At 44.6% G+C, this 14,894-nt stretch overlaps 1 protein-coding gene across 1 annotated transcript; it reads right to left on the minus strand.

The window, feature by feature from the left end:
• Positions 1–11,947: 11,947 nt before the first annotated feature.
• On the minus strand, positions 11,948–14,001 carry BOD1 (biorientation of chromosomes in cell division 1; the record flags this gene model as incomplete). Its single annotated transcript, XM_009869679.1, has 2 exons — positions 11,948–12,146; positions 13,877–14,001. Coding segments are annotated over 2 exons (324 nt in total), but the record flags the coding sequence as incomplete, so codon positions are not given.
• Between the last annotated feature and the right edge of the window lie 893 nt (positions 14,002–14,894).

Raw genomic sequence — 14,894 nt, forward strand, 5'->3', positions numbered from 1 at the left:
AGGAGGGCAGTGACTTCTCAGGCAGATGACATGGTCAAATATGCATGCAATGTGTACGGCAAGATATGACTTTAGTCACATTTCAACCCCACGGAGACGAGGTGTGCATCAGTGCTGTTCTTTATGCAGCTGCAAAAAATTTCCATGTCGCTAGCTGAGCTGCACGAGTGACCCTGGTGCTGGAAAGGCTCTGTGAGCTGGCACCCCAGCAACTGTTTAGCTGGTCAATTAGTTACTTGTGTTAATGAAGCAGGTTCAGGATTCAGAGAGTGTGTCATGGACCTCAAATGAACCTCCACCTAAAGTCATCGGCCGGCTTCCAGATACCCTCTCTCGCGCAGAACTCAGTCTAACATCAAGATCTGTGGATCAGCTGCTGTGGGCTGCTCTTGACTCTCAGAAAATGCAGCAAAGCTAATACAACTCCCTAAATAGGGGGACAGTTACAGAAGTTCTCCCTTTTCAAATACTTTCAGCACGGAGGTTATGAGATAAGGCAGATGTAGACTTACCCCCAAGCATGCAGGGTTGGAGTTAATATAGGAACTAAATTTCAGGGGCGTTATGGTAGTGTCTCCGCTATTCAGAGGGGACTGTCTGTTGAATCACTGACTTTCAGTGATTTATAGAGGGTTGGTTAAATGTTCGTTAAAGTCAATGGGAGCCTTTTGATGTCGGGAGGCTTCAGTTAGGCGCGCAGCCTGCCCATTCTTGTAGCATCTGTGTACGTGGCAAGCGACAAGCATGAATAATAAAGCAGGCAGTGAAAGCAAGGGAGGGCTGAAAGAAAAAAAAAGCCTTCATTTGAACAAAAGCCTGGCTCAAAGGTACAATGTTTCTCAGAGCTCTGAAATGCACAAACTGTTGCTTTCTTTTTTGGCTTTTCAACGTTCTGTTTTGTTTTTTTTAACGGACAGTCTGTTCTCCCGGCTGTTATTACTCTTAAGTACTGCAGCCCCCATTGGTTGGGGGTGTTGTAGAAGTTACTTCATTAGCATTTATTTAGATGTCTGCCTTCGGAAGGAGCCTCGATTGATGTGCTCATTGTCTGGACTTTGCAAATGACTCTGTGGCTGTGCTTACCTCCGTTGTGCCATTCAGTTTTAAGTGACTGTGGTGTTTTTTAGGTGTGCCTTGGGTCTGGATTTAATCTTCAGAACGTTCTTCAGACTTTAAGTCTCACAAAGCCAATTAGGGATGAAGGTTGTGCTGCTTTTTCTTTTTTATAACTCGGAGTAACGGATGCAAAGATGTTAAAAGTGACATCCCAGGTCAAGCATGGCATCCCAGCTGGAGCTGAAATCAGAAGAGAAGAGGTCCTGACTCCACCCTTAGCGTTGAGGCTGTGCTTTTCTTTTGTACGCGTAGAAACAGAATCATTTCGAGTGGAAAAAAACCTTTAAGATCATCAAGTCCAACAATTTCTAGCCTAATGAAGCACACTTTCTAGCTGTCATGTGGACGGATGAGCCAGATCAAACAACTGCAAGGTGACACTCTCATCCACGCTATTGCAAAAGCCAAAAAATTGCTTTTCCATCAGCAACATGAAAATATTTGGATAATCGACATCTACAGTCCAGTAACAGCCACTTTGACCAAGATATGTTCCTACACAGTGGACTGTGGGGAGATAGACCAGGCATCTGTGAAATGTGTGTCATTTAGGGGCAAAAGCCCATTCAGGGGTGGCTTCTTGCAGAAGCCAGGCCTATTTTGGCATCTGCAAAAAGTCTGGGAGAGTTTTTCACCTCTGAGTTGCTAAAGCTTGAAAAACACTAGTCTTTTTTTTATGCTGTTGTTTAAATAATAGCAGTAATAACTCCATACGCAGATACCTACCTTTATTTTCAAGAGCCTTTGGTCATTAAAGATAACTGCCTGCTTGAAAACTGTAGATGGCAAGAAAATAAATGTGAAAGGTTTTTTTTGTGTGCAAAAGGTTTGTTGCCTTCTCCTAAAGCCAGTGGTGTTCTGGACAGCAGAGTTAGAGAACACAAGGGTAACAGATATGGGCATGGAGTCTCCCATGGAACACTTGCTGCTCCAGGCAGTGATGTGACCGAGGGGGTGCAGTGAAGGGCTGAGTGCCTTAGGAGAGGTTCCCAGTCTTCAGATGCTGAAGTTAGCAAGCCTTGGGGCTAGCTAGTGATGGCTCTGAGCTAGCACTGTCCAGGGTTTACAGTGGGAGACCCTGCTTTTCTAATGGGATGTACAACTGAGGTACCAACCGGATGGAACAATGAAAACCCCATGTTTTGCTTCTGTTGGGCTATTACTCTCCCCCTCCTCCCGTTTTTCCTTTTAATTCCCTGCTGCTGTAGTTTTTGTTTACACTCCCTCCGAAGGTGTTATGGCTAATTTGAGTTAATGTCTGTGCTTCTCTGGTCCCAGAGGTGTCTGGATTTCAGTGAAGGATGAAGCAAATCCCACAAATGCAGTCTGATTCTCCAAAATACTGCATGCCTTTAGCCAGCCTTCGTTTTGGTGGAAAGCAGAGTTATCAGCTGTTTAGCACCTTGCAAGTCTGGAGTCCATCTGGGGTGTTGGCTGTAAAAGGCGTTATGTAAAAAGAAAACTACATTGTGTTTGCAAGAAGTTAATGTATCACAGTATTTTATGTGGCTGTTAGCAGAAATTAGTGCAGGATTAGTACCTAGAGAGGAAAAGAGGAGACAGTGAGTGGATAAGGGACACCTTACATTAGGCACATGTAGCACAGACTGTTTCACAGGGGATGGGGACAGCTGAAAATTCTCACTCTAAACTGGAGCAGATTCCTTTGGTAGAAAGAGGGCAGGGTGCCCTAGGGAAATAGCTCCATAGTCCGAGGCCCCCTTTGACATCAGGTCAAATATTCCGGGTCACATAACTGAAGGCTGCCTGATGAAACTCAATATTACAATGGATCAAGTGCTTCTGCCACATGGAGCTGACGTGCTCCTGCCCACACGGCGTTAGTGCACTCAGCAGATGCTTGGGGAGAGCAGAGGTTTCGGCCACGGCTGAGCACAAGGCTTGAGCAGGAACGGGGGAGCTGGCTGAGCAAAGAACCTGAGCTGGACTGAGGTTTGCACTGGTGGTCACCAGCTGCAAATGGAAGGGCAGTGGTGGTGGCAGATGAAACTATGGTTCACCTATGGTGGAAGGGGAACAGGAGAAATAATGTGGTTTAGAGAAGAGTTTTCTCTGCTCTGTACAGAGCGAGGAAAAAAAGCTTGAAAAAAATGGGAGTCCCTGATGTGCCCAGAAGGAGGAAGCGACACTTTCCTCTTGTCGAATGCCAAAGTCTAAAATCAAAGCCTATTAAATGTTTAGGTCCAGAGAATGAAAAAAGGTAAATATTACACGTATTTAAATGTGACTGGCAGGCGTTCCAGTGAAGAGACTGATCCTGCACCAAGAATGTGAAATCACCTGTCCCCTTTCCCAGAAAAACAAAGCCCAGTGAGTTACCCCCAAACCACGTTTTCAAAGCTGAAATAACTTTAAATCAATTTCTGCTGCAGATGTCCAAATAAGCCCCAGTTTCTATCATATTTTTTTCAGTAAAAATAGCTTATCCTTTGACATCTGAGAAAGGTGAAGGTGTTGCCAGGCACTGAGCTGTCATAATTGCTGCAATAATTTGTTTTCTGATTGTTTAAAGTCCCATTAGTTAGACTTTGTTCTTCTTTTATGCTTATTACCATCTCCTGTTAGAAATGAGAGAGCATGGCTGATGGGAAGGATTCCCATATTCTGCAGAAGTGGCACATAATGTTTGACAAACTTATTCCCTGCCTGCAGCCCAAAGCGCATTTCAGGCTGAACTCTTTAACATCTTGAAAGCTCAAAGCAATGTGGAAAAGTAAGATTGAACAGCGAAACTCGAAGCTATTTTTTACTGCAGAATTGCTACTTCACCTAATAAAATGCTCAGAATTCCTAGAACTTTTAAGACCTTCTGAAAATTTATTGCCACTTAGGCTTGCCTCTGGTTTCTGTATGAATAAAATTCAGGTCTTCAGGATGATATGGTATCAGCAGTATTAATATGTGCTATTTTGCAGAGTGAGAAGTGCTGGTGGAAGGTGCTGGATGTGAACAGACTGGTCACAGGCAAGGTGCTGCTGCAGCACGGGCAGTTTCAATCTTCTCATTTTCAGTCTCCTCCGCCTCATACATTCTTCCGAACAACCTTGTTTAGGGATATCTGTCCCCATTTAGGCTCTCTTTCCTTGGCTGAAACTGGTAAAAGACTCTCTAGTCATTCCTGATTAGAATCTTGGGGCTTTCACCAATTCTTTTCTGTGTATCAGCTGCTTTTCAGTGAGAGTGATTTAATTACTATTATGAGCCAGTATCTTGTAAACTTGTTTCTTTTGGAACCCTTTTCCAGTCTCCAAGAACATTATTTCCATGCCTTTGTTTCTCTTGGATGGGCTCTTACATTGCAACTGCCCTGGGTTAATGCTTGCAGAAATCTGAATTGCTGGTTTGGCTGGGAGTATTCCCCATTGATCACCTTCCAGTAATTCCCAGTGACTCGGTGTCCTGCAGGCTGGTATCTGAGCTCTGCCTTCACTTCAGTCCAGTTTCAGTAGTATCCCTTTGATGTTCCTCTTTGCAGTCCAGTAGAAAGCTTTCATAGAGGTAAGGGAAGACAGAGGTAAGGCGTACATATTACATCTACAAAAATTAGAAATTATTCATCACAGCTAGGTTCAAATCCGTAAAGGTAGTTCCATCATCCGTCCTTCTGCTGCTTTTCAGAGCTGCTCTCTCCCAGACCCTAAAGCCTCCAGAGTAAAGCTAGTTCTGGCTAGGAGAGGTTTTTTATCTGGGTACAACAGATGAGACACTGAGCTTGAGAGGGAAAGATGGAAGTTTTTATCTGTCTTGGTGTGACCAAGTTTCAAGGCAGCCAATCATCTCATGAAGGACAATAATCAAAGCCAAATACGGATTTGTCCTTAGACTTGGAATAATCCTGTTCAGGAAATCCTACAGGGCCACGTTTCTTTACTATGAGCTTGGAAGACTCCTCTGACTTTGGGATAGTGACCACTTCTCTCAAATGGCTGTTCACTAGCGATCAACAAACTTCAGAGGGACCTAATATTTAATTGAAAGCATACCCAAATGCATGCTTCGCTGAATTACTTGTGTCTGCAGTATTGGCCAAGAAATCAATTGCCTCTTTATATGGATGCTTTCAGAGGCTTCATACAGGTTTTGGTGTGCTCTCCGCAGCTGTGCAGGCTCGATAGCCCTTGCCCCTAAGGATACCACAGACTCAAGATGGTTCTTCCACATGTAGCAGAACTTCATTCATGGGCTTCCTTGGTTTTACACATAAATTCCCACTAAAACTTACTTCAGGCAGGTCTGCAGGGCACTGAGGCATTGGTAGAGACATGTGAACACTCCCTCCCACCTCCCCAAATCTCATGTATTAAATGATGCCTCAGGGTTTTCTTTCTCATAAAAGTCTTTTTCATGTAACTCTTTGCAGAGGACAACCTGCAGGCTGGGGAAGCTGCTGTCTGCCCCGGAGCTTTGCAAACCAACCATCCTGGGGCCACTGGCAAGGGCAGGCAGTCAGGGACATCCCATAAATCCGGCGGCTGCAAAATCCCACCCTAATAAAAGCTGTACCCTCGGTTGCGCACGTCGGCAGTGGCGGGTGGGGGGAGGGTGAGGTGGGTTAAATAACGGTTAAATAAAGCGTGCTGTTGCCTCAGCAACCCCCTCCCTGTGCACACTGGAGCTGGAGCGGGTGTCTGCCGGAACCCCGCGGCTCTCCCACAGGGATGGGGGTCAAGGAGGCTGATATAAATCTGTTCAAGACCGAGCGACATCCCGGCTGCCCTGGTACCTTCCTGGTACCCCAGAGAAATGACATGGGGCACAGTCTTGTTTATAAAAGGTAAAAAAATCTGTCCCTGTAAGAAGCCACTGGAGGTAGCTGCTGGACTCGCCTGGAGGAAGGGGGTGGGATATTTTGGGGAGCAGCATCAGCCTTGGAGACCTGCAAATCGCGCAAGCTCAAGCCAGCGGTGAGCTGGATCTTCCAGGTATCATCTGTGAGGCCAGCAGCTGCCAAATCCCACTTTTCCATGCCATTTCAGGGAGGATGTGTTTTTGCATCATAATAAGGCTAAGTCCAGATTCCCCTGCAGGAAATAGAAGTTCAGACAGGGCTGGAGATAGCTTGTTATCCTTTTCACAGGTGAAACCGCGTGGCTTTTCCCCTGGGGAGGAGGTTGGGGTGGGAAGACAATTTCTCAGGTGTGCCCCGGGTGCAGGTGAGCTCAATTGCTCGGCAGAGACCCCACAGCTGAGGCTGAGCTGGGTAGGGCACACAGTGTGTGCCAGAGCCCAGGGAGAGTGGAGTGGATAGGATGGCTCCCTAGAGTAAGGTAAGGTTGAACTGGTTTTTATTTGGGTTTCTTTCAAAGGTTTTATATTGGTAGCGTGCTTTTTGCAAGGTCTTGCAATTATAGCGTGATTTTTGCTGGTTTTTGCCAGTGAATGGAAGCTGTGGAATCTGGAGGCTGGTAGTGGTGGCCTCTGAGGCTTGTTGTCTTGGTCAAAGTAGTAGTCCTTGTTTTGCTATATTTTGGTGATAGAAATTGGAAATAACTACCTGGAGGACTAAGTCTTAGCAGGAGGAGCTGGTAGTGGTGAATGCTGTTACGTGAGGAGATAGAAGGGGGTGATTAATGTGGTGGTGTCTCACATGGAGCGCTGTGGGCAAAGAGTTATGGCTAGGTTCTCTTTTTTTGGTTGCAGTCGTGCTGCCCCCTTTAGAAAATGTGAAATTTTATGAGTTCCCTGAAGCAGGATTATTTTATCTCCCTTTTGCAGTGTTGCAATGAAATATGAAACTCACGGATGTCACGGTTTTATATTTCTGTTACAAATCCCTTCCAAAATTGTTGCATTTACTGTATGAAGTCACTTGGACTTCCCAGAGGCCCTAATTCTGCAAAGCAAACTGCAGCCTTCTGTCCTTACATGAATCCTTTAGGTGGGGCCAAGGCCTAAACTGGTTCGGGATTTTTCTTTTCTCTTTTTCCAAGTGAACAGGTATCCATTTTAAAGGCACTAGTGCAAAAGGCACTGATTTTCTCTTATGAGAGTCAGCAAGATGAAATCAGTGAAACACAAGGTCCTCGCACTCCTTTAGCCTGGACAGGTGGGTTGGACTTGTTGCCTTTCCTTGGGTTTGTCCCAGCGCTGGAGGGAATTTTCGGTGGAGCCAGCTCCCAGTCTGATGGCTGAGGTAGCACATTTCTCTGCACCGTGGCTTCTGACGATGTCTAGACAAAGGCAGTTATTGCTGAGCTGGTTTCTGCCCAGTCATGTTTTCAAGGCTGACTTGGCACTCGTGTGGGCTCAGCCTTTGAATCACAAAAATGCAGGAACTGAAGCCATGGTTCTGATACAATCTCGTGGCACTACCATCTGGGGCCCCAGGCACTGCTGCCAGTGTTCTAGCCTCAACCTTCCTCACACCGGAGCAGATCGGTGAATTACAAGTTTGGATAGGTCAGAATTTACAGCTTCACATCCTAAATCCGTGTTTTCCTCTCTGATCACTTGGGCTGTTGCCTTTTCTCTCCAAACTCTCCCTAATCCTAATTGATACTTGTTCCCACTGTTAAGCCTCTTGAGAAATTAGGATATCTGCTGTGCGATTTGCATTACACACGTACAGTCAGAATTAATGAAAACACTTTGTGAGAGCTGTCTCCACTAAATTGATTCACTCAGGAGTGAGCAAACGCTTTGGGGTCCTGTATCTGCTCAGGTTTTGTAAGAGGGCATCAAGACGGAGAAATGAAGCAATGGTTTATCTCCCTCTTATGGCCAGATTCAGAATGGCTACGCTACACAAGCTTTTGAGTGGGGAGGAAAGGTAGCAGAGTCCCTCCACTTGTGAGCTTTGGTGGCATCCTGACAGTACCCAAGGAGTTAAGCTGATCTCTCTTTAAGGAAGCTGGTAAAACATATTTTTCAGTACAGTATGAACAGAAAAATATCAGTGAAAGATTTAAACTGCTCGATTCCCTTGTGAGTTTGAACTGGGAACTGCAGAAACTGGTCTCCAGTTTAGCGAAACTGTGGAGGACAGGATCCTGCTCAGCAGCTGCAGCGATTGCAGCTATGCCCCTGTGCTGAAAAAGGTGTTGACAGAAAACTCGGCTGGTACCTAGTGATGCCCATGGGCCAGGAGCAGTAGTGTTCTTGAAGCAGGTGTCATATGAGCAGTGTTGGGACAGTGGGCGCTGCTCTCACTCTTGCTATTGGTATGGTAAAAAGAGAATAAAACACTCCATTAAATGTTCCAGTTACAATTTCTAACCATCCTGGTGCCCTTTCTTCTGGCTGAGATCACAATAATATATTGTAGACTCTCTCTTCCAGGCGTATTGGCTGTGCCTCGTTAAAACCAGTCATACTTGTCCTAAAAACAGGAGAGGAAATGGAGCTGGACAGGGTTTGAGTTCAAGACCCCTGTGTTGATTCCAGTGTGGATTCAGAGTGCTTTGGCAATGACTAGCTCAGTGTTTGGGGCAGGGGTTGGTTTGACCCGCCATCCTGACAGGGGCCCAAGTTTGATCCTTCTCTGTGCCAAGGACTCAGAGTTGTGGTTTGGACTTGCCTCCAGACAGTTGTGATTATTCCCCTTTCCCAGAGAGTTTTGTTCCCTGTCCCATAGGCTGGGAATCCAGTTGTCTTGCTCATCTGGTATCAAGATTCAAAACTGGGCTGGTTCTGAACGCTGTAATAAATTTTAAACTTGGAACTGCATTACCATGACATGCAAGTACTTGAGGGATGAGTGAGGCCTGGATACCCATGAGTGAAGTATCCAAAGATGAGAGATCTAATGTATTATTCTTTCCCATTTGGCTGTCCTCCCTTCACCAGATATACTTGGATTTAGGTGTTTAGTTACTGAGCTCTGATCTAACAAACCTGCTTGCAGTTACTCAGGGATTGATCTGGAGGCTTGGGTTGGGTTCAGCTCTACCAGATGGAGACACCGTGCTAAGTCTGGGGTGGGATGTGGTTACAAATGGAAGAACTGCAAAATACTGGCTGGTTTAGGCAGAGGCTAAATACCTAACACCAACTTTGATTCTGCGTCTTTTGGGGAAGTCTACTTGAGTCAGTGTGTGACTTGTCAATGGACTAGTTACTAGGCAGTAGAAGAGCTGATGAGGGCAGAGAACTGGTTGGGCTTGAGTCTTTGTTTAGTGAGTTACTTTTTCTGCATCACTTAGCAGCATCACTACATGATGGTGAGATGTCTCTGGAATTATCTTAAATAAGTGCCGTGGTGTTGAGCCTGAACCAAATAACCTGCTCGAGAACCTTCTTTACACTTGCAAAAGGGCTCAAAGAATGTGCGTGTGTGCTCAGGTGTTATTCAATGACACAGGCAGTTAATAGCTTCTTAAAAGACTGATGTTTGAAAGGGAAAAAATTGAATAGCTCTAGCCTGTTGCCAGAATGGTATTGTTTTCACAAGGTTGAACACGCCTTCACCATCATTGGCACCACACTGAAATTACCTGGGATTCAGAGCTCATAAATTGTGTAAGGGCAGTTCAGTTCTTTGATACTTCAGATTTTTTGAAAGAGGCCTTATTTGGAGAGGAATACTAATATCCATCTTATTTCGTGATAATTTCTGCTAACAACCCCATGCTGTTAGACCTGGCTTAACCTATGAACTGTGTAAGGTCATGCTTCCATTAAGGTTCCAGCAATCAGGACTCCTGGATTTCTTTAAAGCAGTGTTTCCTTAAGAAAAAAAGTCTGAAAAAGGTAGGAGTCAGAAATGCTTTTTGAAGTCTTTTATTGCAAAAGGTATGGACATTTGCTGGCAGAATATTTGATCACATTCTCTACTTGACTGTCATCCAGAGGACACTGCATGCATTCAAGCTGAAAGCACAGGACAGTTTCCGCGAGGCACCTGAGAAATTTCATGGGGAGGAAAAGTCTTTCAAGTTGAAAGAGACAAGTTTCAAACTCATCACCTACTCTGGTGCCCTTTGCTTCCCAGAGTTACCCGGAAAATAAGAATTAAACAGGCTATAGTCATAGCCAACTGTAAACATTTTCCTGCCGTGCAACAGACATTATCTAGATAATTGATCCTCAAGTGTTCTTTCCAGTTTTAAACAGGAAGCATCATTCCTAAAGCGGCTGGTGCAGTGAGTTACACCTGACTTGGCACCTACTGCTCCGTGCTGCATTATGCATCAGAGGTGTACAACGCTTCCTCTCATCTGGCTTATATCAGAGAAAATCTGACAGCTCTTACTTGGTTTCCAAGAGACTATCCCACCCCACAAAACATCTTCCTTTTCTTCCTGCTCCCAAGCCTGGTATCATCTCAAACCACTTCCCTACTCCCTCCAAACAAGGGCCAACTCCCTTTTTCTTCCCACCCCCTTGCCTGAAGGCATGACTAACAAGAACACATGCTGCTCTCTGCACTGCAGTTAATAGCAAAATTATCTTCCCACTTTGGCTGTCCCTCCACACGCAGAAGTCTGAGTGCATCTGAATTTCACTGATTTTAATGCCTTCCCACAGGTCTGACACAGGGTAATCATCGCTGGCAGACAGCAGTCCTGCAGCAGGTGGAACAAGTAATCCACTGCCAATCTAACAGGACGTGTATTTTGCAACTGCAGCAGCTTAGTAGCAGGAACTCACTGAAAGAAAAAGAAGAGAGTTTAGAGGATGGTATCTTCATGAGAAAATGCATTTGAATAGAAAATAAATTAGAATATATTAATAGCTGCACTTGGCTGCAGGTTATAATGGACTTTAACAAATGCAAAGATCTACCAAGGCAATAAGGCTGCAAGTCACAGATAACTAGCTCAGGATGATATTACAGGCACTTTAACTTCTACTGTTAAGTTAAAAATCAGGCTATCTGCTCTACTCATTCCAAGCATAAGAACAGCTACTGTAGGTTACTTATTCCTTCTTAATAGATCAGCTGTAGATTATAAAGAAATTTTTTGCTTTCAGAAAGCTCTGGCAGAGAGAACAATTCACAATTGACTTCCTTTCATGCAGTATGGTTTTAAGTTCCCCAGCAAAGCTGCAGATTGAAATTTTCCATCAAGATAGTAGTTCCTCAGTAATGCACACACAGGCCTCAATATTCAAATCAACATTAAGATACAGGGCCTATAGCAGAGATGGATGCACAGTCATTTGTGTTAAGACAGAGTGGCAATTATAGCTCCCTGAGGCCCCTTGAGTTATTTTAATCACAAAAGCCAGAATGAACTTGTTTGCAACAAAGGCACCCTCAGTCCTTTCAGCTGGGAAGATATAGGTTGCTCTATTTAAACCAGTCAGTTTGGAATGAACAGTTACTCACTTCCAGAGTGAGTAACTTCCACTGCCCTTACTCCAACAGTATTTCAGTCACTAACAATTCAACACTCCAGTGTATTTCTAAAGAAGAGCTATCTAAAACTTCCAATGCTAAAGCACGATAACTTGTCACCACTCTACTTTCAGCTGTATTACAGTAAAGGATATATATTTTTAATCCATTTGATATTGCTCTGAAAGCTATCCAGCCAAATCCATGTCAACCACTGCTGGATATGCTTTTACCAGAATAAAAGGCCTTCTGGCCTGATCCAGAACCAACACTGGCAGAGACCACAGTGTTCCTTGATAGCTGTTTTACATCATACCTATGTCTTCAGTCCTAATATATTTTTAGCAGACGCTTAAGTGGAAGCAGCTCAGATGACTGTCTGACACTGACAACATGCTGATGATCAAAGTGTCCTCCCTGTCAAGCTAGGAAGAAGACAATGTCTTCTCAATCTTGCACTATACAAACTGCAGAGACGAGGTATATGAAAACCTTAAATTGTAAGTAGTTAAGTGCAGATATACAAGACCTTTAGGAGGAATCCTGAGATGGAGCAGGAGGATCCTTATTCTCAGGCTCTGGAGGAGGAGCTGGCACGCTTTCCTCTTTCTTTTGTGCAGCCAAAAATTCATGAATCGCCCTCTCTATCTGGGGCCTGAAGATGTGGTTTAGTTTTGGATCCACCACCTGAGAAATAATTCTGTCCACTCCAGCTTCCAGCATTCCTGACCTTGAACAAAGACAAAGGAGTCATTCAGCTCAGCTGAAAAACTTCTCCCCAATCTCCTCCAGTAATTCTCCAGAGCCCTCCTGTCAACTGCAATTAGCATTAACATGGTGAGAACTGCAGCCCACTCAGTGGATCCTTAACAGGGAGTTGTTTCAGTCACCTATATCCCCTCACCCCCCTCTCGCTTCTCCCTACAGAATTAACAACTGACATCTGGTCTCCCAGGTACTTGGACAAGAGCCACTGTAATAGGGCTCATGTGGAAATGAGGTCAACATGAAAGCAAACAAACACATTTTGGCACAAACAAGGGAAACAAGCTATTCTGAGGAGGAGGGCAGGTGAGAGCACAGTCTTTTTTTTGGCTGACTGGAGGGAGAAGAGGCCTGCCCCCTAATAACATCACTGTCACTTGCTCCTTGTAACTGGTAGTCTAGACAGATGGGTATTAATTATAAAAACAAGCACATGTAGCACACAGCAAAGTTTCTGGAACTGAACACTAGTAGTTGAAGTGACTTACTACTTCAGGGGCTGTGTCAGACTCTTGGATTATGGGGCACAGGCTGTCTAGCAGGCTTAAGCCATGTCTGCGAGGGAGTGGGGACAGGAAACAGAGACGTTGCCTGGCACTTGGAAAAGGAGCCACGAGGCTAGCAGGGCCCTGAGTGCTGGTGAGCGAGTGGGTGCAGGGTCACGGCACATCGTGTCACCTCCAGGTAACAGCACAGGTGTACGTGTGAGCAACAAAGGGCACACACGTTAGGTAAAAGCACACGTGTACGTGTGAGCAACAAAGGGCACACACGTCTGGACACCCTCAGCACTCAGTCTTGCAACTACAGGAGCGATAGGGAGTCTTAAAACTCCCAAATACCGTGTGTCTAGACTTTGTATTGGTTGCCTAAAGGGAGCGCTTTACGTTCTTCTCATTATAGGCTCTCCCACACAACCTCTTCCAACTATCCACTTCATTTTAGTGGCAGATTATCATGATACACAGTTTCTTCTGCTGTGAGACATTCTAATAGCCTTCCTTATAAGCATAAACGCCATTATCAAATTCCCTACTGCCCCTCTCTCCATAACTTTTACTATAAAGTTTTTATCTATCACTTTAAGTCAAACAAGCTAAGGCTCATACTTCAGACGCTAATATTGGAGTTAGCAGTGAGAGATACTAAACCTAAATCTCTAAGCAGCATAGCTTAAGCTGGCTTTCCTGTCATGCTGGAAATGTTAGTATCTTAAATAGCTGTGCAGAAGCTACCCGCTGCTGCATGAAATCAGGCTATCCCAGTGTGATGACTGCCTGCTAGTGGTCGGAGTCTACTTAAACAAGCTTTGGCATCTTCAGCATATTTTCTTTAGGTGATGTCGGCTCTTCTCTTTTCCAAAGACACAGACCAAGGTCATTCAGCTCAGCACATCAGGTACAGTTTTGCTAGCAGGCACACTGCTGCTTGCAGCAATAATTTGATGAGATAGCAAATATGGGTACTTCACCATGCTGCTCAACTCATGAAAATAAAAATTTCAGGTAAAGCAGCAGTGTAAGCATTTTAATGAAAGTTAAGACTGCATACAGTATTATACTGAAACCTAGGAAAGTACAACAGAAAGTGGTGTGATAGAATTCTACAAATTCTTATTTGATTTAGGTGGCAAGATAGTTATATATTACTTATCAAATAGCATTACTGTTATTTTACAGAATGTTGTTTACTCACTGTATCACGCTTTGCCTTAGCCCATTTCGTAACTGGTTTTTGTTCATTGCTGGATTCCACTCCTGTTTGTCCAGGTGGGTCGATACAAAGTTGTCTACCTTCTGTCTCAGATTTTGATAGGCTGGCTAAAAGGAAAAAAAAAAGCAGCCCAGTTAAACAGCTAAAAGATCTCAGAATAATCCTCTGCCAGAATCCTTCATAGTACAACTTTTGTCATGTACACTACTCTTCTGTTGTCTGCATTCTCCATCCTTTCACTTTCTGAACAAAGGTAAGCTTGTTCTACCTAAGAACACAACTGGTAACTGCAAAGAACAGCCAGTTAGTGTGCTGTTATAACTTCAAGAACTGGCTAGAATGGCTTCAAAATTATTGTCTGCTCATAGTATTACTTAATGAAATGCAAACTGCCTGTACAAACAGGAGTTGTTTAAGCAGAGTTCCTGTTGTCTCTAAACCCTCCATCCCTTGGAAAATGGCTGAGCAATACTGTCACTAACAAAGGACTTAACTACTTGCTTCTGTGACACAAACACAGAAGACTTATGCAGGTTTTATTAGCGGAAACTTCATTCTAGTGAAGAAGAACTGAATTTACGAACCCATAAAAATACATAGGACCATCCAGATACTGGTACTATGCAGGGAAAACACAAGAGGGTGGCAACACGAATGAAAGCATCTGTAACAGAGGGGCAGGATCTATCCTGGGCAGTGTATGTCTATTCTGATAAAGCTGCTCTGACCTGTGGCTGCTCCGTGCAGGTGACCTGACGGCTGCAGGAATGGTTTTGCAATAGCTACTGAATGAGGACTGCAGGTCCCAGAACAGGGCTCTTGCTGAAAGCGTAACACTTTGGGAAAGTGTTTAATTTCGACAGGGCAGTGGTGAACAACCCAACTTCAGCACTGCCGGCAAAAGCGCGGGAGTTCATGTTGGGACCGAGGGAGAAGCTCGTTTCCCTAGCGAGGCCTGCGCTAGCAAATGAAGGTCGGAGCCCGTTCTCGGGCCAGACCG

The sequence above is a fragment of the Apaloderma vittatum genome, unplaced genomic scaffold, assembly GCF_000703405.1.
Source record: "Apaloderma vittatum isolate BGI_N311 unplaced genomic scaffold, ASM70340v1 scaffold22125, whole genome shotgun sequence".
NCBI lineage: Eukaryota > Metazoa > Chordata > Aves > Trogoniformes > Trogonidae > Apaloderma > Apaloderma vittatum.